The 27,059-nt window shown below is 33.0% G+C and overlaps 1 protein-coding gene across 1 annotated transcript; it reads left to right on the plus strand.

The window, feature by feature from the left end:
• Positions 1-23,252: 23,252 nt before the first annotated feature.
• LOC144448040 (uncharacterized) lies at positions 23,253-26,800 on the plus strand. Its single transcript, XM_078138189.1, has 2 exons — positions 23,253-25,363; positions 26,644-26,800. Exons 1-2 carry the CDS (start codon positions 23,253-23,255, stop codon positions 26,798-26,800), a joined length of 2,268 nt encoding a protein of 755 aa, XP_077994315.1.
• Positions 26,801-27,059: the final 259 nt, after the last annotated feature.

Genomic DNA, 27,059 nt, shown 5'->3' on the forward strand with positions numbered 1-27,059 from the left:
CCCTATGTAACTTTCTCACATTCTTGGGGAGAACGTAAACAATTAATATCTAGATCTCTGTAAGTGCATGATCAGTGAAGTCTCAAACCTTCCCCAGGGACATTGGCCGTTCTGAAAGAAGTAACTGTTAAAGCGACTTGCATATTCCACACCAGTATCTCTAACATGAGTGTGTGTGGGAGGGGGGTGTTTATTATTTGTCAATCATTACTCCACCATGAATTATGATTATTAAGTGAATTTTGGGAATCTGTACATTGAATGGGTACTGAGCTTTGCCATCTTCAAACAAATAACAGATAGATGTACACTGAATGACTACTGTAAGGGAAAGCTATAGATTTTTGTTTCTACACACATATTGTTGAAATGCAAAATTTCTAGAGTTTTGCGATCATGCATGATGGAACCCTAACTGGAAATCTAATTATATAAAATGATATGAATTTGGCCTTGCCTATATAAGATATTGCCTAAATATGGAAACATCATTTATTTATGCAAATGAGTCATTACGATTATAAACCGCATCAATAATCTTTATTAACGGACACGTGCACTTCTTTACCACCAATGCATGTACTAAATTATCTGAAAATCATCAAATATGTCCTGTGTTTTTAAGGCCGGGAAACATGTGTAAATTGATGAGAAACTATGGTAACAGGATTTTCTATGGGGCGGGGGGGGGGTGTCCTAAAATATTATGTGTGTGTGTGTGTCTCTGTGTATGAAATGACTGAATACTGATTAGAACACTTGTAATGATCGTTCAAATTAGCAAACATTATTTTGTGGTCAAGTGATAAGTTAATGATTTTCTTTAAGTTATCAGAAAATAATGTTGATGAGTAATATTTCTGTAAATAAATTGTGATCTTTAGTAGCGATTGTCGACTTTTTTCTGTATATAATCTGTTTTTGTCATTTTACCTCAACGGCTCTCGACAGAAATGCCATTTTATGAAACTGAAAACATCGGTTTTCTATATTTTGACGTCATTCAATGACAACATATAAACTGGTATCAATAATGTGTCCAAAGGTTTAAATAGTTTCATGTGAAACATACCTAGGTGTGTGTACGGAGAGTTTTCCCAAAAAAATTACGTACTGATGTAGGGTTCATGTGTATGTAATACACTCCGGAAAGCGAAGCAAACCACACATTATAGGACCTTACCTTTACATCACAATATATTCATTGTTTATCCTAGAAGGGATGATAATTAAATCTTATAAGCCATTGCTATACATTGCTATTTGTTGAGCCAAAACGATTGAGAGAAATCTCATTTAAGTCTGCCGTGCACAGAAAAATGCGCAATGCAAAACGCATGCACGTCATTAAGCAGTACAAAAGATAGATTTCTGCAGTTGAAATACAATAAATCTTGACAGAGAAAAATTACTGCCATACAGCTGGTTATTGCATGGTTTGCTTTTCTATGGCCGATACTATTCAAAACTTTAAACGTCCAAATAGCTGTAGCTTTGCAGAGAAAGCAGCAATGAAGGAGGTAATACCCGTAATTACATTACATACATAACATTCCTAACATTCTATGATCAACATATCACGATTCCATTATTCATCTTATGTTTTCTTCTGTTTGCAGATTTCCCAGCTGCTGGTATTTGCACATACCAAACATGCCAAAACGATGGAATATGTTTAACAGTTCTAGATAGCTTTCTCTGCATTTGCCCGATTGGCTTTGGTGGTACGAAATGTGAAAGAGGTATGCATATTCGTTTCTTTATATTCTTTGTGCTTGGGAATAACTCCCAAAGACTTTCTTTTTAAGCAGGCGGATACATGCATAAACGTATCCAAAGATTTCATCAAAACGCCAATTCAGGTTTGGGACTACACGGTCCTTATAACGTTGTTTTACATCATGACAACTGACAGCTATATATTTGATTGGGTCAAATATATTTAAACAAAATATTCACAATCGGGTTCCCTAATTTCAATAAATGTTGCCTGGAGAGCTAAATGTATTCAAACTAGAAACTCTAAATTTAAACAGTTTAAGGTTTTTGTTGTTTTTTATTGTATTTAAATTTATTGTCTTCGTTTTCACTGAATTCATTCGTATCAATTAACAAGACATTTTAATACCCTTTACGTTCCAGTTATCCCATTTGCGATAAAAGGAAGTTTTGAGTCACACGTCGAAGCAAATCAGGCATGTAATCACTACAATGGTACATTAGCGACTGCCTGGGAAGTACGTGATTTCGTAAGATCTCATGATTTCGCCATAGAGGGCTATCTATGGTTCTGGGCAGATGACAAAATTGTCCTGATAGCATTTCGTATTTCGAGTGAATCTGATTATTCCAGTTTGTATCATGGGGTACAATCTGTCTTCGAACATAGCCATGAATCGTCTGTTTCGTCTAAACATCCTGTTGGTGCGTTTTGTACAACATCAAAGAGTAAGTTATTTACAGATGGGAATATTTTGTATTAGATTAATTCTGAGTTGTATTGTCAATTTCTTTGATTAAGCATATTTAACGATTTTATATATTAACATTTCCTACAAAATGTATATAATTGCAAGTTACCTAAGATAATATATTACCATTTGTAAATATCAATTATGTCCACTCTTAAATTTTTACAAACAGTCATAGTAATTGTGTCATATAATGCATTAATTAGTAAGGAGAGTAAAGTGCATGGTCTTTCCGTTTCCGTTGTTGATGGGTGTGGATTTTCAGGGCTGTCAATGCTAGGAGAAAGCGCCTTCGGCATGTAGGTCAATCATGTTGGCAGTCTAGATGTCAATATGTAAGTGGTTTTGCCATTGTTTTGGTATTGCTATATAAATAATACTTTAATTCACAAATGAAGTATGTTCTGGGAGGAATTTAGGGTGCGATCAGTTTTTCGGACCGGGTTAGCCGGCGACTTTTTGTGTGTGTACTTAAAAGCGTGTCCCACTGAAATTCATTCACAAAAGAGACTAACCCCACTGACAAATAAAAAACCACACAGACCCTTCCCCCCCCCGCCCTGCCCCTCATCTGGAGACACGAAACACTAGTCTTGTCCTTTCAAAAGACACTGTATTCTCAAAGTATAATATCCTAGAATAGGCATACAACATGAAGGTAATGTAACGTTGCAATTACTGATATAGACGAATATTTCAATGGAATTGATGACGAGATGATTGAAGTTCTGCCACAGGGTAAAGGACAAATAATCAGTTTTGTACTCGCGATTTTCCGGGTTTCTAATATTATTTTCTGTATATTTGAAATAAAGTTTTGAATACTTTTTCCTCTCACTGTTTTGTTCTATTTCCTACCTGATATCAGGCATGTAATCACTACAATGGTGTATACACGTGTATTACCATTTAGTAGGATCAGATCAGTAGATGTTTACACTCACGGCATAATGCGTTAATTTGGACAAATAGTGAGTTTGTTCTAGCAAGCTACTTATTAATGCAAAGCTGATAAATTCAGATAAGACGATTCATATCAGGTAGGAAATAGAAAAAAGAAAACAGTATTGTTTTATCGTCATTATAAACCCCTTCACTTTTTTTATATTCTTTTTTATTCATTTGCTATACAACATGCAATTTTGAAATTACTTTTTTTAGATTTTAGACAAATTGAATGCTGAATTAAGTATGTACAGGTAAAGTTGTGAAAGGGCGCCCTCAAACGTCAGCCAGCATAGCAAATATGAGCAGGCATAGCAAATATATGCTCAAACGGATACATTTTATTGACAATATTCCTTTAAATTGTCACAAAATGCTTTATAATAATAAAATATTTAAACCCCTTCACTTGTAATAATAATAATGATAAAACAATGTTATATAATAATAATAATTTTATAATAATCGAGTGTATTTGAATATTAACCACCCTAACTGGGGTAGTTTTGTATGCTGAGTTCGTAAAATGGGGTCATTTTATTAACATCCGTTGCCATGATAACCAAAATCACCATAATATGTGGATGATTTTTCCAAAATTTGACATCAAACATGGAAAAAATAAAAATTAATGAAAGGTTTTCCTTGTTTTTGACATGTATAAGATGGGGCTATCTGTTGTAACACAAGTTGCCTAAAATAGGAGAGCTGTTTCCATGGAAAGAGTAGACTAAAAAATGTTGTGTTGGTTAAACACCTACATATCTGGAAAATAACATGATAAATTTAATTATAACATAGTGTATTTGCATATTGACCACCCTATATTGGGTAGTTTGTAATGCTGAGTTCAAAAATAGTTATCATTTTAGGAAAATATGTTGCCATGGTAACCTAAATCACCATATTATGCATTATTTGGCAAAATTTATGTAAAATTCAAAGAACACATTTTTTTTACAAAAACAATTCCTTTACTTTTGGCATATATGCACTAGCGCTATCCATTGTAAGACAGATTATCTAAAATTGGAGAGTGGCTTCCATGGAAACATAAATTACGCTTACATTACAAATGCCATGTTTTAGTAATAAATACATCTGACAAACACCTACAAACGAATGGGTTTGCTATTAAAATATCAAATATTTTGTTACTCCAAAGTAAACTAAGTCCAAATAAAATATGCAAAGAGTCACAAACTGAGTGGTCGTAAAAGTCAACATGTATATCAGAAGATCTGTGCCGATTACAAGGTCCAATTACGATTTCAAATTTCGAAGGGCCGGGCCCGACTACATTACAACATGTCACGCGCAAGGAGGGTGCTACATGTACATACATAAACAAACTGGTGTGTGGGAATGTGAAGAAAATTACAGGCCTTTGCTAGTTTTCTGTTAAATATTACATGTAAAAGCCTGCAACCTTTAGCAATAATGACAGCATAACACAGGAATAAAGATATACTGTGTGAAATTACGATTTAATACAAATTACTCAGCTTGGAAATACAACCCCATCTTGACATATTCTTGTCCTTTTCAGTTGCGCTGACATTTACAAACATGTACGTTAATGAAGTCATCAGCCCTACACACCTTTTGCTATGAACAAAGTTCAACTTTCCTTTCTTGGCAGTGTACATTATATATATATATATATATATATATATATATATATATATATATATATATATATATATATATATATATATATAACTCGGTGAGTATCAATCTGCTAAGACAGTGCTCTATACAGCAGTGGCAGAGCGTAATAGTAATAAAACTATATATATATATATATATATATATATATATATATATATATATATATATATATATATATATATATATAACTCGGTGAGTATCAATCTGCTAAGACAGTGCTCTATACCGCAGAGGCAGAGCACAATAGTTTTGGTAGTACTGGAACTCTTTCTTGGTTGTAACTCGGGGTTTCACGCATTGCGCGATCATCAGACAAATATCCATCAGCAGATTGTCTGATGATCGCGCAATGCGTGAAACCCAGAGTTTCAGTATTACCAAAACTATATATATATCATATATATATATATATATATATATATATATATATATATATATATATATATATATATATATATATATATATATATATATATATATATATATATACATGTAGTACATAAACTTCAGTTGAATATATGACATGATCGTGATGGATCAGCGATGTAACATTCGATTATGTAGGTCTTTGAGTAATAAGGTCCGGTTTGACACATTATTGACACTCGTGTACCAAAATATCCATCCAAAGTTGCATTCAAGGAAACTGTTAGTTGCGTTATGATTGAACACAATGCCGCTGGATATAGTTGAGGATGAGTAGCCTTCCATACCTTCCATCTTAAGGGAATATTGATAAATTATCCATAATTTCAGAATTGTGTCACCATCAAAGTTGTGACCTTTTATTTGCGTTGTTTTAGTATGCACGCGTTGTGTAGATGCACACGTAAACACCTTGTGAGTGTGATACAATATTACACAGTGTAACAATATCATCATGCCTGGAATGACCTATATCACGTGCCCTCCACATGTATGCCGTACATTTCATAATTTCAGGTACGTTTTTGCTTTCGGATTAATATATTATTACATGTTATCGGCTATTCATGAAAGTACAATTTGTAATAAATGAAATAATATTCTTACAACGTTTTACAGTAGCAGAAGTTATGACACAGGTCAAGTCAACTTTATGGCATGCCAGCACAATGACATCGCATTTTCGATCGCGATCAAATCAAATAAAAACCATACTATTTTAGAAGAGATTCAAAGGACTTAAAATCTCAAAATTGTATCGCAAGTAATGCGAAGATAAAAAAAATTAAATCAAGCGATTGTAGGATGCGAATTTGACATTTACTTCCGAATACTATGTCAGATTTCCCATAGAAAAACAATGGCCGTGTTCTTTTATGACAACTGTACTTTGCTCACGTTCAACTTTTTCAAATGTGCGGTCTGAAATTCATAAATAGAGACCAAAGGGGTTTTGTAAAAAGTCTCTTGGTTTTAGATTTGTCATTTTTAAAATTCTTTTCTGGAAAATAATGTGCTATCGCTGACTATATTGTTAAAATTCATTAACAAAACCATTGTAATTTGTAAACTGGCACATTTTACCAGGTACACCTAGTACATAAATACAGACCTCTAACTTCGTTATTCTGTAAGTAAATTACACGTAATACATACAGACTGACCTAGCAATTGCTTTCATAAAAATCAGTCTTTAATTTCATGAAAGCTGTGTGGCAAATAAAATCGAGAGTTTCGAGTTATTCCGTATATTTTAGTTTAATACCCGTCAGCAAAAAATGCTATCAACAGGTCAGCGATATGTGTTCCATGGACTCTCACCACAGTCCGTACAGTACTACTGCGCTCATATCCGAAAAACTTGAAATCGATATTCTTTTCAATAAACTTTGCAACATTATTTTATGACAACTAAACTTCGCTCAGCTCATGTTCAACTTTTTCAAATGAACACCAATCTGTCTGAAAAATCGTAAGTAGAGACCAAAGGGGTTTGTGAAAATCTGAGTCATCGCTACCGCTACCGTAGCTGTCAATCAAATATTAGTGCCTAAATGCTTCGGGGTATACAGGACAATTGAGATCTTCGCTGGGCCGCAGTGCTAGTGCCAATTTAGTCATAAATAAAATAATATTGTTATACTTTTATTCATATATATGGCAAGTACCAAGCTCTCAATTGTTACGACTTGAAGCTTGAATGGGAAATGTTGAACAATTAGTTGTGTGTGTAAAACGTCAACCTGTACACCTCCTACGTATGCACAACAGCCATAAGTGATATTCCTCCAAAGTCCTCCCAATATTTTTCATTATTATATATTATATTTAAACCCTTTCACTTGTAATAATAATAATAATAATAATAATAATAATAATAATAATAATAATAATAATAATAATAATATTAACAGTGCTACATCGATTGGTTTGCTTCATTATTCACAGGCTCACAACAGACACATCGTTCGGAGAGTACACTCATCACAGCATTAGCGAAAATCCAAGGTTTTGCTACCTTTAATGAAGGTTTACCACCCTTTTATTTCGAGAATCTTCTCCAGCGAACATCTTATGGAAAGAAACCTAGGTTCAAAAACAAGTGGGCTTTCGAAGGACCATTTAAGTTTCATACCATTCTACTTAAGTTTCCATTGACTGTAGCTGTGGCACGTGTACGTACGAGGATCACCTCTCTAAATGGAATGCATGGTTGGTGTAAGTTTCAATTCAGTATTGATGGTGTTCATTGGATTTACGGTTACAACACTTGGGACGAACATCAGGTAAGTGTGTCACCCTAAATATAGTCTTTACCCTCGTTAGAAGCAAATGGACTATATGTAAACTGAACGCCTTTCATTAAGGGCAACCTTTTTATGTCAGTCCTGACCTGACCGTCCTAAAAATTCTTCAATACAGCAAAATAATGTTCACAAATCGACACCCTTGTATGGCAGAAATTGAATTAAATCTCGACGTAACTAATGCTAAGATAATGAGTCTGTGAGCTTTTGTCTGGTTGTAAATTGTTGAATTATTTATCGCTGAAATGCTGGACGCCATGGTGGTAAGGTGCAAAGTGCATATTTGTTTCCATGGCATCCAGACCTAGACTATCAAAATATTATGACAGACAAAATCTCCAATATGTAAACATACACCTACTTTTTTAAATGATTCTTTGAATTTAAACGACTGATGGACCCATCATTTTAAAGGTGTTATTACAATCTATGTTCAATATAACATCTGTAAGTAGCAGCATTCATTGGTGATATATTAACACTTGCACCTTTTGAAAGAGATAGGCCACTACATGAAATAAACCATATGCTATGGGTTCTGGCGCATTGTTTCATTATTCCAGATACATTATTCTCACTCGTTTGCCAAGAAACACACTAATCAAAATGCTTATTTCCTTCAGATATATAGTCATGAGTATTCAATAAATAACACTTTATGAAGTAACACAGAATACATAGTGTATATTGTGCTTTATAGTGTTATGGATACTGGTAGTATCCAGTAGAATTCTTCACAATACATAATGGAGACTACCAGAATACATGTAGAATAAAGACACTGTATTTCGGTGGAGATGGATCATCAAAATACAGTGACAAAATCCAGCTAAGTGGATTCCAATGGATTCCAGTAGAATTCAATGTGGAATACTCTACTGGATACTGTGTATCTATACAGAATATAAATTGGGTTCGTATAGTGGACACCACTCCAATAGCCACAGAATGCTGGTAGAATTCATAACACTGGAGACAACGTAATGGAAGTGTATTCTACATGCTTTCAAAGGGATTTATTGATATTTTAGCATTTTTCAAATACTAGCAGACATTAGTTGTAAAACTTTCCATGATTCTGTTTTTGCAATCATTCACCATACATATATACCACAAGTTCTACACATAATAAGAGTGGAATGAATTCCATTACCTTTATTTGCATTATACAAATAATATACATATTAACTATTATAAGGCATTCATAAAACATACACAAAAGGCCACATCCTAATGCAATGACAGGGTGAATGCAAAGACTAGGTTTTATTTGTCAATCTGACATCCTGCAATTCACTTTACACATTAAATTCATGTGTGATGGTTAGTTTGGGATCACATTGTGTCTTGTGTTTACAAAACGTGGGATACGTTAAAGATGTGATGTATGCATACAATTTGCAAGGGTCACCACTGAACTACAAATGAACCCTAGCTGGCTAGCAAGTATGGACATTGCGGACATTATTATTATTATAAGTGGACATTATTTCTTTCATTCATCAACTGTATCTCTACAGAAATGTTATGTGTCCCTCTTGGATTATCTTACCAGTAATACATAAACTAAAGTGTATGTGTTACACAAGATATTAAGATTTTTTACTGTACAATATCACAAATAGATAATTTAGAATATTCCACAAGATTTATGGAGAAAACAAACCTACATGAGATTGGTAACTTTTATGGCAACACAGAGAATGTTCCAAATCGTGTTGAAATTTATGACAGTGCTCAATTTTGATTTACCAGTTCATCACATCCCTTGAATAAATATGGAGCACTCACAAAATGCAATATAAGTAAAGCTTAGGGTGAAAATTTGAATTTTGAATAAAACTTTGCATATATATTCAACCGTAGAGCCCATAGTTTAATTTGTTTACAAAAGTAAACTGTTGAACTTTGTCTCAGTATTACACTTGATCCTGATATGCCACGTTGGAGTGGAAATGTGAGGGTAACTAACTGTACTTATGCTTTATGCTACATGATTTTAACATCTGGGAAGACGAAAATTGTTCTAACACTGGTACTTTTCATCATCTAGCAAAATAAACATCGTATTAGCATTGCTACAATTCTTTGCATAAAGCTTCCAATATCTTAGACTGTCAAAAACATGTTGCAACAATATATACTTTTTTTGAAGCTGGTGATGATCTGCTAATATAATAGAATGTACCAGGTAGTAATGTTGTTAGTATTTTTTTGTTGTGACTGCAGACAGTAAGATGTATCAATATGAATATGATTTTTGTCAAGAACGACATGTTCTGTTTCAGGATAACTAGCTTCCATTGTACATAGTTTAAAAAAAAGAAATCTAATTAAAAGTAAATTCCACATGCAGCGTCCCTCACATGCAGGTATTAGTTTTGTCTCAAAATCATCACAGGATTTACTGCCTTTCATGTAGTCCTCTCTTAGATCATATTCTGCCATAAACACAGCTGACAATAATTGTAACTATTATGATGGTTGAATATCCACAGGCAGGGGCTACGTTTCTCCAGTGTTCTTCTAATAGTCCTAATCTCATTCCAAATGTTGTGCACTTGGCTTTTGATTAGATTTTTACTTCGTCTTGGCTAAATTATTAAACTGATGAGTTCTTAATTGCAGATAACACACATTGATGAAACCATTGGCCACTTCTTCATCCGACATCACATCAGTGCTTAACCTCTGCCTTGGATTTTCTCTCTTCTGTATTTTGCCTCTTCCTCACCAACTGCAGCAAAGAGAATGATTGATTAAAACTAAGAAAACATTTAAATGTTATTTTAATTCTTTTAAAGTGATAAAGAATATTCATAAGAACACAACTATTTTTAAGATATGTTCAACAATTTATTATGACTTTTGTAACTATTTACTGATATATCAATATACAAACTGCATTGACACTAAATGGTACGGAGGGGAGGGGTGCTATTCTCTTCAGATTATTGATGTTTTGAAATGTCCATGTTAAAAACGGGATTACTCAGTTTCATAGGATTGGTTCGTTTCGTTGTATTTTTTTTTTCATTTTGCCTTATAAGTTACAACATCTCAACAAATAGATGCTTTAGTGCAGTTATGTAAGATTTCATATTTATGAGCATTGAAGTAATACTGCCATGGTAAGAGCAAAAGTAAAAATGACAACAGATGAATTGCTTTAATGCATCTATTTATTGCAATAAACTTTGTTATCCTGTAAGTAATCCTGGAATTGAATTCCATTCTAATCAATTATAATCTAATCTATCACTTGCAATCCCCTCGTTGCAACGAATGTTCAATTAATATTGCAAATGTAGACAACTGTATATTTATAAAAACACCTTTGGTTGGAATCTACCATTCTAGAATGGTGGGTGATATGGCCATACTAGAACTTGCAAACTGGTAACTCTTTTCCATGTATCAGTCTGTAGGTAAACTTATATTTATTTTTGGCTGATGGTAATTTGGAGGAAGTATTTTCACCCCACACTGCATGACCACTTCAAATTATTTCTCATGAAAGAGTGCTATTCATGTATATACAAAAATAGTGAGTGCTGCATACATACAAGGTATATAATTATGTACACGAAACAAAAGTTAAGGTAAAAGGACTTGCAATTCAACAAACTTACGTGTATCTCCAATAGAATGTTTCCTTTCTTCTGTCTGCCTTCCACAGTTCTGTGTTTGTACACCTTTAAAAAGAATTTCTTTTGGTATTTATTTATCATTATCATGAGTTCTTGCGTTGATGCATTCTTGCATTTTAATCAGATGTGTACCCAATAATGGATTTACAAATGTGATGTAAGTCTAGTCATATTAAAAGATGCATTGTAATGTAACTCTGACTTTTTTTCTGACAATTTCCCTAATCAATGTAGACAGTAAGCTGGCATCTAAAGTTATTGCCTTTCGAATTAAACAGTGCCTCCCCTCTATTATCAGTCCATGTCAGACTGGTTATGTAACGGGTCGTTACATTGGGGAATCAATACGCCTTGTATCTGATATTCTTTTTTATACAAGATAAAGGGACATTCCAGGTATCCTTCTCATGGTTGATTTTCGAAAAGCGTTTGATTCCATAAATTGGAAATTTATATCACGTTGCTTGCTTAGATTTGGCTTTGGAACCTCACTGATACGCTGGTTTACTGTATTTTACACGGACATCAAGAGTTGCATCATGAATAATAAGTTTACATCGAGTTATTTTGACATCAAGCGAGGGGTTCGCCAGGGAGACCCGCTTTCCCCATATCTGTTTGTCATGGCTGTTGAGTTTTTAAGTATAGCAGTTAGAAGTAATACAGATATAGAAGGTTTAAGAGTTTGTAATGATGAAATTAAATTGGTTCAGTTCGCTGATGACACAACTTTACTTTTGAAGGATGAACATTCTGTCGCCATTGTGATGGCTGTCTTGGTTAAATTTTCCAAATGTTCTGGCCTCTGTGTAAACAAAGACAAAACAGAATCTTTTTGGCTGGGTAAGGATAAAGACAGAATAGATAAACCTTTTGGTTTGAAAGTGGTCAAGATGTTTAAATACCTTGGTATTTATTTTTCGTATAAAGTTGCTGAGACAAATAAGTTAAATTTCTTTGATAGATTACATAATGCACAAAAAGCTATGTTTATCTGGAACAGTAGGAATTTAACTCTTCTTGGAAAGATTACAATTGTGAAAAGTCTTATCATTCCGAAGTTACTTTATCAAATTTCCTTGTTGAATATACCTGATCATTTCCTTTCGAAATTTCATTTAGTTATAGAACAATTTCTTTGGAATGGCAAAAAGCCTAAGCGAAAGGATGATACCATGTGTTCTCCCTGGGAAAAAGGTGGATTCGGACACATTCATCTGGCATCTTGGTGTAAAGCCTGTAAATTAACTTGGATAAAGAGAATTTTTTATTCAAGAGGACAATGGAGACTAATTCCATTGTACTACTTGCGTAAGGTTGGCGGGGAACTAATTTTTTGTTGTAATTATAACAAGCAGTGCATTCCTACTAGTATTCCAGACTTTTACAGGGATATTTTAATTTTGTGGTATGAATTAAAGAAAAAAGATCATCAGAATGAGGAATATGACAATGATATTTTATGGAATAACAGAAATATCAGTATTGGAGGTTCACCAATATATATTGACAGATTGTACAAAAGTGGCTTTGTGTTTATTCAAGATCTTTGTACAGATGGAAATGTTCCGATTACTTCAGATTATTACAATTTACGCCAGATGAATTTATCGGAATCAGTTATTTTTACACTAACGGGTTTGGTTAGGGCAGTATCTAGGAATAGCACATTTGTCATTAATGAACGCGTTCAGACGAGACCACTGAAACCAGTACTTTTTCAGGGAGACACATGCTATGATTGTTTAAAGATAAATACCAAGGATTACTATACTGTTATTTTAGATTATTCTTTAAAGATCACAGAAGCCAGAAAATATTTTAGCAATAGATTTCATGTAAGTGACACAGATTGGAATAAGTATTGTACCATTTCCAAAGATGTGACAGTTGAATCTCGAATACAATGTTTTCAACAAAAGATTATAAATAGGTTGATATTCACAAATGACAGTTTATTTCATATGAAAGTAACAGATACCAATTTATGTGACCATTGTCATGATAGAATACAAACAAGAGATCATTTATTTGTAGAATGTAAGTATACAGAGCGCTTATGGTTGGACATAAATGAACACTTATTTGAACACTTACAAATAACTTTGAATAATTGTAACATTTACTTGGGTGTTCTCAACCATGATGATTATTACATGATCAATTATATTATTTTACAAGCTAAATATTTTCTTTATACTTCCAAGTGTAAAAACAAAATTCCCTCATTTGAAAGTTTTATGAGTATTTTGAAGATTAAATACGAGATAGAAAACATCGCAGTAAAGAAAACTGCAAAGTACGAAAAGTTTGATGCTAAGTGGCAAAAAATTGAACAGAAAGTGAAGCTGGCTTTGTAATTTGTTTTTTTCACTATTTTTAGTATCTAGTTTTTGTTGCAAAAGTTTTGTCGTGTATTTCTTTTTCCTTTTTTTTTTCTCGTGATATAAATAAAAAAAAAAAAAAAAAAAAAAAAAAAAAAAAAACCTCTGACTTTTGTCAGCAAACAAATTGATTGTCTAAACTTACATGAGGATCTCGGCCTGGGCGCATGGAAAAACAGTGCTCGAATGTAACAATTGAAGATGTATCAACCCCACAACGAAGAATTATTTTGACAGCCAGTTGACATGCATACAAACATATCTTTCAATATTCTATGCATAGACCAAGAAAAACCCCGAAATTGGACTTGTTTATGTGTACAGTGATATATACCAGTAACAGCTGTTCTGTCAGTGTACTTCTTGACTATAAACAGTATTTCACACCTTTTCTTTTGTTTTGTTTTTTGTATGAGTACAAGTTGCAAGAAAACAAGAATCAGTAAAGTAAAAGTATCCCATTGTCTATTCTGGAAAACTATGGCAATATCCGTGTAAAGATAAACATATAGAGAGGGTCTCTCCACTGTTTATGAGATAAATTATCATTATCTATTCAAAATATCCTAAAACAAAACAGTCTGTAAATAAAGATTTGTTAACATCACAGACACAAAGTCTGGCCATTACATGACTAGCATGGAAGCAGTTTTCTATCAATGAGTATTTAGTCACTAAACGTTTTTGCTGCATGTAAGCTTCACAGTTTGAAAAGTTAAAAAAAAAACCAGTAGAATGAACTAGCCCTAGCACAGTCCATCACATGTCATGAATACAGAATACAGAATTGTCACTCTTACCTTGAAGCTCGATTTCAAAATGAGAAAAGAAAAATAAGTCAAATTTGCAAACCGAAATTATATATCTTTGTCGTCAGGCAATGTTCATGTCTTGCAATAAACCAGTGCATTGCATCGCATTGTACTGAAATGTCGGTGGATTTGGAATTTATAACTGCATGCAACAGCGGTTCACTTTACTGAAATGGTAATCATAACAAAGTTCTCGTGCTTAAACGTTATGAAAAAATAATTCCCAGCAGGCCTACAATTTTTAAATATTTCACTTAGTTTCATAACACGCATTTTTTGTACAATAATTATATTTCCATATTCAAGCATTGTCATTTGATAGCATTTCACCACGTGCTTTGTCACGTTGACAAAACTATAACTAGTAAATTTTGGTCCACATTGATCACTTCATATTGTACTCGAGTATCTAAATGGGAAACATGAGTATTGTAAGCGTCGGGTATGTGACTCACTACTGGGGACACTCCGACACATCGTGATCCACCCTCAGACCAGGGAACAAATCTAATTTTGGTCAACCCCATCCCAAATTAATAAAAACATTTACGTTATTTTTATCTGACCCTACGTTTTGCCTACAAATAGGTAGGTGTATCAGGAAAAAATAATTAGAAATTGTGTTTACGTTTATATGAAAATGTACTCTGTGATCTTGAAATGAAAACCTTGATATGATAGGTGAATAGTCTATATGGTACTGATGTTTCTGTAGACGTTCATAAGAGACATTTATTCTTTCCTTTTCACCTACAAACTGTAAGAGTGGGCTTTATAGATCCTCAAAAGGACGAATTGTATGTCAGACCACTTTATTGGTTTAAGATTGTATGAAATCACTTCCTCTGTTTGCTGAGCTTTTTTGGCAATGTTCCGACTGCGTACTTACTTGTGTATGACAGTACATAGCACAGAAATTGAAAATTATTGATTGAAATTTTAACAATACGAACGCAGGCCACAATATGACATATTTTCTGGATCCGCCTTTGAGGATGTATGGCATTTCGATTTGTTGTTTTGTATGATATTATATCAGTTAAAACATACTGTATGCAATTAAGCAGTGATACTAGAAGAGGGCGTTTTATCACATACTGTATACATGTACCACCATCTGTGTTATGTGTTCTACATTTTGTGACGGGTCCAATCATAACTCCATGGTTCATTGTTTTTATGATTTTGGTAACTAGGTAACATTTGTCTAGCAAGACAAATTTCGTACAATAATTGCAATTTTAAAAATGCAAGTACATTGTATTTCAGATACTGACTCCGTAATATTCAGGTATAGAGCTAACGTTGTACCATATGTATGCGTGACTGTTTTGCCCTGGGTTAATTGTGAATGTTGCGTGATTGCATGGAACATTGTGCATTGACCGTTCTTTACTAGTAGGTGTTACTCACAACCAAATTAAGTTCAATCACAGAGAAAAAGTTTGTTTCCTCCAAGCAACATATTTACATATTTAAGCAACCCAACCTGCAGATTTGACATTTCCTGTACTCCATACATGTCTATTGTGTATCCATGGAAGCAGTATCAACAAGTATACACACTGTGTATTCCACTTGGAAACTCTTTAAATCTAAAGCGTCAAGCCAAACCAGAACCAAGATGTAGAATGAATTGTGTATTCCTGCACAGTATTCTGGGTCTCTTCATACAATGTGGATTCTACATTCTAGATGATGCTTGTGAAGATTGAACTCTTTACACAGTGTAAAAACAGGACATAAGCTCTTGGGATTCATGAATATGAAGTGTGAATCTTATGAATAATCATGCCTGCTTAGACCAATCATGCAATGGTATATCACTTACATAACAATCCAAGTGAAAAGGTGTTTGGTGTTTATAGGCTTTTATCAAAGGAAAATTATGTGATGTGAAATAAGAAAATGACTCTCCAGAAACCAAAGTTTTATGAACCAGAAAATACCTTTCTTTCCCAGAGTGGCATTCCCATCTAAGGTTGTTGGTATAGGTTTTGACTTAAAAGAAAACAAGCTACACATTTCATAAATGTTCAATTACAACAATATGCAAATATCATGTAGATGTAACTGCAGCTTAAAGGCTGTTTAATTTGTCTGTTTCTCCGTTTTGTGTGTGTCTCTGTTTGTTTCTCAGTCTCTGTCTGTCAGTCTGTCTCTCTCTCTGTCTGTCTGTCTGTCTCTCTCTCACTCTCTCTCCCTTTTTCTCCCTCTCTCTCAGGTTTCATTTGACGGACATCATACAGTATATCCACCTGTTCTTGCCTCCTATTTACATGTCATACTTCACAAATTCGATCCAGATGAGCCAGAATTTATGGGTATCGATGTGTATGAAGTGATAGAAAAAAATGAAGGTAGTATCGCATTAAACATAATCTTTTACCGACATGTTGAATTTGTGATGTTTAGAATTTGTGTGCATTAATTGGTTGCGAGCTGTACATTACACCCTGTTTACGGTTCTTTCTCCACAAGTCTCTATTTATCGTACCGTGTGCAGACCAGGAACTATTTAGGAAGGGTTTTTAGCTGTCCAATAAAACAACTTTAATAAACCCGTATTAACATTTGAAAAAATTCAAATTAACAAAAGAAGACATTGATGATAATGAAATGATACCATCCACTATCGAACAACAGAAAAAAGAAATCAAATATAAATGGATATTTTAATAATTTTAAATATAATATATATCCTACTGTCAAGTAGCTTATTAAAACAGATTTAGTATTAAGAATGGAGAGAGGTAAACAACAAGTATATTATAAATTACCAAAACAACAACCCTACAATGGTAGACATCTTAGAATCAAAATCCAAGTATTAGTAATCCATCATTAAAAACGTTAATTAACTAAAAGAAGCGTTGAAATTAGATTTTACCACATTTAAACCAGTATATAAAAACATAAAAATAGACCATGATTTATTAGATGTATTAGAAAGAACACAGGCTGGTAATCCAAAGCCTGACACATACAAACATTTCAAAATCTCTTCGGCACTATGAAAGTTATCTGTCAAATATCGATAACATGATATTTCTAACAACTCTTTGTAGATTTAGAGCTTCTAATCACAATTTAGCAATAGTAAAGGGAAGGAGAGACGGTGTATCTAGAGATAGAAGATTATGTATTTTTTGTAATATTGGTAATTTAATTGAAAATGAGTTTCATTTTTGTTTTGTATGCCCTGTATATCAACAATTGAGAGAATTATATATCCCACAATATTTCTGTCAGCCTCTTTTGCAATTTAAATTTTATTCTTTGATGAGAACATATCACGTTCATACTCATACATAATTTAGCAAAGTTTGTATTTTTTGCTTTCCGTTTACGCCAAAGTAAGATGGACTAATTTTGGTTGTATTTATAGTATGTGGATTTGTATGTACCATTATTGTTTGTCACAACAAACCTCTACATTAGCATTTTTTTTTATATATTGATTTCTGTACGTTAGGCCGGTGGCCACGGTACTATGAATAAAACACATTACATTAATCAATATAGGAGACCAACATTATCTGGCTATGTTAGGGAGACGCAATTGAATGTATTTGAAACACCTATAGGTGATTGATCTCCCTCAGATATTGGTGTATATTAGGAGATTATCAAACTATTCTCAGAGCTGAAAATGACATCGATTGGGTAAGGTTATAGATGATTACATTGACCAATGGAATAATCTTAATCCAGAATACAAAAATATGCAAGATGAATTAACGTTAGCAAACAAAAGACTAGTTGATTTATTTGCTGAGAAAAGTATTTATCAGTCAGCATGAGGTGGTCATATCGAATGGTTAATAAGCTTAAATAACTAAATATTTTGATAAAAAAGTCCGGGTGATATGAACTACAATCTTACAAACATTCAGCAAGAATATGTGACTATTTTTGATCCACATCATAGCCGTCGTGTTAGGATTATAAAGATAAACGGAAAATGTTCCTCATATGAACATGTTATGAAACTAAGAACTATGAAAGAAAGTGTCACTATTATAAATGTAAAACGTACACAAAGTGACACTATTATAAATGAAAACATAAACGTTCAAATAGTGAATGTTACAATATAAAACACATTTTTTGAAAGGTGATTGTATTGACAAAGCCTAAAAAGAGTTGTTGCTATTATTTACGATGGCAGAAGAACAAAAAGAATGTGATTCTGAAATATTTATCAATCCCAGTATTCAATCCGTGGACATAACCATCGAATTCCGAAGGTGTAGCAAATAAAATATATGCAGAGGGTTTTATATCTATATATCTATGGAAAGAAAGTAGTAGATACTTTACTGAAAAGGATACTGAAATGAATGAAATTAAATTTTTGACATTAAAAATGCAATATATCAAAGTACAAATACATTAATTATACTTGATGATTTTGCATCATCAAAAGATATGAAAAACAGAACAGATGAATAAAAAAATTAGGTATTTCAGCACGGCATGATATGTTATCAATATATGCGTGTTAACTCAACAATATTGTAGTACTGCAAAACTATTTAGATAAAATATAGGGATGTTAATTTTATTTGATGCACCATCTAAATATGATATCAAAACAATTATTAAGGATCATGCGATGGAATTAAATAAGGGTAAAATAGATGAATATATTAATAAATTAAAAAATACATCATTTAGTAAATTAAAATTTAGGTTACGTTATGCATATGAAATAAAATTTATAATATAATATAATATAATATAATATAATATAATATAATATAATATAATATCAAATGGAATTATTTTTCAATTTAATAAATATATTGTCAATGATTTTAATAAAATTAATGATTATAAAATAATGTTTTACAAAATATATAAAATGAATATGAATTTAATGATGTACTAATAGAAGCTGGTATAATTACTGATGGAGACCAATCAAAAAATAATAAACGTGGTAGACCTAGAAAGATTAAATCTAAAGTTCCTCTACAACAAACACAAGAAGTGTATTATTTAATTGATAAATACAGCGAACAATTACTATGTGTAATATCAGCTGGTGATTCTGATTTGTATTTTAATACAAATAATTACATTACATGATATTAAAAAATGAAAAATAATGTTATTGAAAAAATATGATAAGATGTATGAAGTAAAATATAGTTCTTTAATATCAGATAATACAGTTTACTATGTTTGTTAATAAAACACTAAAAGCAATATCATATATTGCATCAATAGATGATGTAGATAAATTAAATAAGGATTTTAAACATTTTAAACATTTGAAACCTCACAAAATAAAAATATAAGTGGAAACATTAGTCATAATTATGCTCCATATTTAGCCTTATTGTCTGGAACTAGTACTATATTAAAGCGTTAAGCATGTTGATGTTAAACATCACAAGGATATAAAGGAAAAAATGTAAACACATTTGTATTTCCATAATACAAAAATGTAACACATCAACAACTATAGTGTATATTATAAGATTATGGAAATAATTTGAAAGCAATTCAGTTATGAAAATAATAAAGTATCAATTATAAAAGAAAATGAAAAAATGTGGTTTAAAGGATATTATATTGGTAAATGTTTTGGATACATAAAACCAAAACACGCTATTAAACTACATGTTCATGATGATGATGATAAAAAAAAATACATGACAATTTCAAGGGCCTTAAAATAGGGCCCTTTTATAAAACACATCTAAGTACCATATATATCAGTGAGTCGGGTCTCTGCTCGGTAATATTATCCAGCAAATCACAAATGGCCAAAAGTTTTAAAATGGGTAACCAGTGAAGTATTACCTACTATCAAAAACATGGTGTCTACAAAAATGGAAAATGCAAATTAATTAACAAAAAACAACTAAAGAGGTAATGGGGCGACAATAAGCTAAATTATAAGCAGAAACAAAAACAAAAGGCAAACAGATGTTAAACAGATAGCTAAGAAATTAGTTACAATTGATAAAACTACCACAGAAGAATTGAATATAGATACAACGTCCTACAATATGAACAAGTATCTATTAATGCTTACAGTGATTACTGTCAACGAAATGGTTTCATACATAATACAACTAAGAGCTATTATACAGTAGTAGAAACAAAACCAGTTAATATTTATGTTTCTGATATAGAATAAAATGTAATCTAATAATATATCAATGAATTGTTAATCTTGGTCGAACAGGAATGTATACACTTTACCGAGGGACGAAGTAGGGCAACAATACCGTATCACTTCACTGTATTCAAGTTGTTAAACTGTTTCGGTGCTTACCATGAAGTGTGTAAACTTTCTGATGCACTATGGCAATGTTATGAGGGTTTGAATTCCGTTTATTATTTCCCATGGAAACGGGTGTGCATATCCCGCGTATGTAGGGGATCACGAAAGCCGACTGAAGTCAAGAATGGCAAGCTTTCCTGTGTTCAGAAAAGGAAGCATACATTTGAACAACATTTTTGACAACTAACGTCCATTGGGACTTTTAAAATCACAGATGTAGAGCTAAATTTCTTGCATAAATCATGAAATTTGCAAGATTACCCTTACGGAAGGCATTCAGTTTAAATCTGGTTTATCATGTAATAGACTTAGCAACACAAGAAGTTTTTACAGACATTTAAGGGTGTCTCAGGTGCGTTTAAAGCACTTTCAGAAATATCTATATATAAGAAAATATATATAATATATATAATAAATATAAAACTACAGGAAAAGCTAGAAAACCTAAAAATTAAAAAACAAAAGAATTTATATCAAATCCTTATTATAGTGAGATACGTGATTGTAAAATAATTTATACGAGTAGATATAACAATTGGGTTAGTAGAAAACGTAATCATAATAGACTGATTTTTTATTGTAAGATATTTTTTAAAAATTAAGTGCATTTAAACAACATTTTAAAGAAATATCTATATTTAATATATATAAGAAAAATGAGAAGAACCTTTGAACAACTTAGAGACCAAAGTTTTAGAAAAATTACCAAATGGACAGCTTAAACCACGTAGCTGGAATATTGTGCTGAAGAACCTGATAAAGGAGTTACAGAAAACTGATAAAAACGACTTATTCACTTACGAAATAAGTAAATTACGAATCGTTACTAAAAGTATTTATAAAAATCTATTAAAATAAAATTGAGAAGAAAAATAGAGAAATAGCTACCAATGCATGAACACCATGATTTGTATCTTATAAGTGACATCTTGGCAGATGTATTTAGGAAAACATGTAACCAATACTACAAATTGGATCCTTGCCATTATTTCACATCACCAGGACTATCATGGGATGCTATGTTGAAAATGACTAATATATATTAGAACAACTGACCGATGTTGATAGGCATCAATTTATTGAACAAGAAATGAGAGGTGGTATATCATACATTGCACACAGATACAGTAAAACAAATAATAAGTATTTGAAAAACTATGACAAAGGTATACCCTCCAAATAGATCATATATTTGGATGCAAATAATCTCTATGGGTAGTCTATCATGTCACAATATCTACCCACAGGGGGTTTCAAATGGTTCACTAATGGCATTGATTCATCTAAGTAACCAAACAGTGTTTTGTTAGGCTTGAATAGTTTTGAAATAATCCTGCATAACATTTACTTTTGGCTTTATTTCTTCAAGCATTATGGCACAGAGGTAGATAGAAATATCAGTTATTGTTTTCGCTTATGCTACCAATCATGAACTCCAAACCGACTTGGATGTACAATAGTGACGTAACTGTGAAGACGTATGCATGCGTCGCTCCTGCAAAATACTAGTGTTTAGACTGTTCTTACACGTTTTTTGCAACTGATTCCACTCCAAACTACAAGTATGAAGTGCCAAGACTGTGGGAAGAGAAATGCTAGACTGTGTCAAGGTGATCTCCACCTCTGTCAAAGATGTAACAATATTCGATTTCCAGTACCAAGCCAAGCCATTGACAAGATGGCCGAAATAAACACTGGCAATGACGAAGAAGATACTCGAAAACTTAACCCCGACAAATAAACATCTATTCTACGAGGCAAACCAACTACGCAACACAAAGCAGTGGAAGTTCATCTGGACCTACAACGGCAAGATCTATACAAGGAAGAATAATGGTGACCCAGCTATCTGTATAACAACAACCCAAGATCTTAGCCGAATTGTCTGAATAATATAACATTTATGCAGTGAACTTGTACATATTTATGGAACTGAACTCAGATTCTTTGCCAGACAAAACAAAATGTTCATTTTACTCTACAGACCAGTTCAATGAAGGTACTTGTACATCTTACTCTCAAAACTCGTTTTCTTTTTTACATTTGAACATCAGATCGTTAGCTAAACACTACGATGATCTAGTATCTCTTTTAGATATCTTAGATTGTAATTTTCATTTTCTTGGTTTGTCAGAAACGTGGTTAAATCACAATTCAGATCCTTCTTTTTATAACTTGCCATTGTATCAACTCATTACTTCTAACCGGGAAATTGCAAGGGGTGGGGGAGTAGCACTTTACGTTCACAATTCTCTATCTTTTACCCGTATTGACAACATCAGCATTATGCACTGTGAATCGATCTTTGTAGAAACTGTCATTGATAACAAAGCAATCATAGTAGGTGTCAATTACAGAAAACCCAACACACCACATCTTGAATTCCTCCATAGTCTTGAATCGTGTCTTGACCAGCTGTCTGCTTCAGGTAAATCCTGCATAATTCTTGGTGATGTGAACATTGATACTTCCACTGACAGCGCACCTGCTATCCAGTACAATACTCTTCTAAATTCCTATAATTTCTACCAGATCATCAATACCGCTACCCGTATCACCGACAACACCAGTACAATCATTGATCACTGCCTTACAAATATCACTAACTATTTTATCAACTGTGGTACACTTCAGTCCGACATCACAGATCACTATCCCATCTTTTGTATTATCAACCACCTCAAACATATACTGAAACCAGCAAACTCAGCCCAAATACTTAACTTTAAAAATTATAACCCTGATGCTTTCTTATCTGACTTGAATGCTACATCTTGGCAACCTGTCTATGACTGCACAGACCCAAATATTGCCTACGAAGCCTTTTACAACATATTTTATAACATCGTATCAAATCACGTTCATACCAAAACCGCCCGCCATTCCAATAGTATCCGCAAACCCTGGCTCTCAAACGGCATACTTAAATCAGTACGTACAAAACATAGGTTGTTCACAAAAATGAAAAACAATCCCCACAATGTTAATTATAAACTTAAGTACAAAAAATATAGAAATATTCTAACAAAACTCCTCAAGTCGGTAAAGAAACGTTATTACTTCAATAAATTTCGATGGGCCCAAGGTAATATTAACAAGACGTGGCAGGTGATCAACGAAGTACTGAACAAATCGACTAACAAACTCTACCCACGCAAACTGATCTCAACGACGCCCAACAATGATCCTCTGACAGAAAGTTCTGATATAGCGAACGAATTTAACGACTTTTTCACAAGCATTGGTCCAAGCCTTGCATCAAATATTACTTCAGCCACCAAATTCACACAATATCTCGACGGTAACTATCTCAACTCTTTCTTCTTCCACCCTGTTTCTGAACAAGATGTTTTAAATGAAATCAAAACTTTAGATCCACGTAAAGCTGTTGGATACGACAATATTCACCCAAGACTTGTCACACATGCTGCACATATCATCGCTCGTCCTCTTGCACACATCATCAATTGTTCACTGAGCCAAGGAATAGTCCCAAATTCTTTAAAAATAGCCAAAATAATGCCAATTTATAAAAAAGGTGCAGCTGACAACGTCAGCAACTATAGACCAATTTCAATTCTCCCTACATTTAGTAAAATTATAGAGTCACTTGTAAATAAACAGTTTATCAATTATCTTGAAACTAAACATATTCTTTTAGATACACAATTTGGATTCCGAAAAAAATATAACACAAAATTGGCCCTTGCAGACCTGGTCTCTGATATTAGTGAACAACTAGACAATGGATTCATCACCTTCGGCATTTTCATTGACCTAAAGAAAGCATTTGATACCATAAACCACGACATTTTAATTCATAAATTAGAACATTATGGCATAAGAGGCATTCCACTACATTGGTTTAAAAACTACCTCACAAACCGACAGCAATACGTTACCATTGACAATGTTTCATCCCCCTATAAACACATTCAATGTGGCGTCCCACAAGGATCGATTCTTGGCCCCATTCTTTTCTTAATATATATCAACGACATAGCAAATTCTACCAACTCATTCCAGTTTCGACTTTTCGCAGATGACACTAACTTATTCAAATCTATCGAAGGAAACGAAATTAATCTTACCCACATAAATGTAGATTTTCAGAAGGTGTGTGACTGGTGTGGAGCGAACAAACTAACGGTCAATGTTGAAAAAACCACTTACATGGTCATCAAAACACCCCGTAAACCTGTGAACATAGAGGGTAGTTTTGGAATAGATGGAAATGAATTGAACAACGTCTCCTCGACAACGTATCTTGGAGTTTCTCTTGACATCAATTTTAACTGGAAGTCCCACATCCAAAAAGTTGTCAAATCTATTGCCCCAAAGATCGGACTTATCTCACTACTCCGACACTTTATTCCGAAATCTATTCTTCTGTTATTGTACAACTCCCTAATTCTTCCACATATAAGCTACTGTGTCGAAATCTGGGGGAATACTTACACTTCTTTCTTGGAACCAATATATTTACTACAAAAGAAATTTACACGTCTTATCACTTTCTCTGACTTTCGTGCACACACTGACCCTTTATTCAAACAGCTACATATTTTACCAATTCATAAACTTTGTTCATTTCACACTTGCCTCTTTACTTTTGATTTGTTACACAATCACTTTGCCCATGATGTAAACCGCTATTTGGATACAATTTCACATTCCTATTCTACTCGTTCCGCTACACATCGCAATTTCTACGTACCCAAAGTTAACCTAACACAAAGTAAGCACAGTATTAGATATGCAGCCACTCATCACTGGAATTTATTACCAAGACACATTAAAGACATCACCGATAGGAATAGATTCAAATCAATTTTAAAGGCCCACCTGAGTAATTCATAGAAAACACATGACATGTATTTTTTTTTCTTATTAGTATAAATTTTATTTAAATTATTGAGACATGTAAATATTTTGTACAATTATTGTTTCGTATTTGTAGATATCCCTTTCTTTTCTTACTTTTTGTTGCCCAGTTACACACTTGTATTTTTTTTTCTTCTATATTTATTTTGTCAGGGTCACAGACTAGACTAGTTCAGATCGAACTATTTCTGTGGCCCTCACCAGATATATTATCAAATCAACCTCCTTTTTGAAATGTACATAAAAATGTTATCCTGTTTTATATCTGGTGAATAAACAATTCAATTCAATTCAAATTCAATTCAATTCAATTCAATTCAATTCAAATATTGTCGTATTGAGCGGAAACATCAAAAGAAAGAAATACTGCTGTGATGTCAACAGTTTGTGGCTAATCTGAATATGTGCTATGCATATATTAAATGACTAATGTTGTCAATAGAATGCTGTGAATCACATCATGCATCATGCACTCATTGTACAGTATGCATATTTCATACTGACATACTGACTATATCAGTAAATAAACTGGACAGTATAATGTGATTGGTTGCAGTACAATTTTGTTACTGTAGAATGGAATTTCTATAGTAGTTATCCAGTCCTGGATATAGCAAACGGTTAAATAAATGGATTATTGATTATTAAGTCAAAGAAGAGCGGTTTCTTGGTTTCCAGATTATTAAGCATCATCACAGCATGATTAGTAAATCCACTAATGTTCATAGTTTTGTCACTTCCTTTCCATTGGGTTCTTCATTTGAATACTTTTATTCTTTTGTGATATCACTAGGTATCCAGCTATCAGATTTCTATATGACGTATCGGGCTTTCAAAGCACATATATACACAGAGGATGGGGTGATGCGTGTGCATACCAAAGAGGATTGTTTATATGGATGCGTCAGATGGTTCAAAGACGACTGCAGATGCCTCCAATATATAAGTAACATCAATGCGTGTATCTTTTTGACGCCATGTCCCTGGATTCTCGACCTGGAACATTATGAAACGGTTTTGACAGAATACTTAATACGGTTGACTGACGGTAAGTATGCACTTTCATTTCACTGGATTAGATATTGCAGATTTAGTCATGATAACATCACCTACATGTGATTTGTGTTCATACAGAAAAATGTAACATGGCTGCATATTATCTCGCTAACCAGATGTTGGGTGGTTTGTTTCATTAAGCGACGAGTGAGA

This window comes from Glandiceps talaboti, chromosome 17, assembly GCF_964340395.1.
Source record: "Glandiceps talaboti chromosome 17, keGlaTala1.1, whole genome shotgun sequence".
NCBI lineage: Eukaryota > Metazoa > Hemichordata > Enteropneusta > Spengelidae > Glandiceps > Glandiceps talaboti.

Coding starts and splice junctions, on each gene's coding strand:
- LOC144448040 (XM_078138189.1), top strand. CDS start 23,253: ATGCACTGTGAATCGATCTTTGTAGAAACTGTCATTGATAACAAAGCA. Junction 25,364..26,643: donor AAATCTATTCTTCTGTTATT/GTACAACTCCCT, acceptor TGATATCACTAG/GTATCCAGCTATCAGATTTC.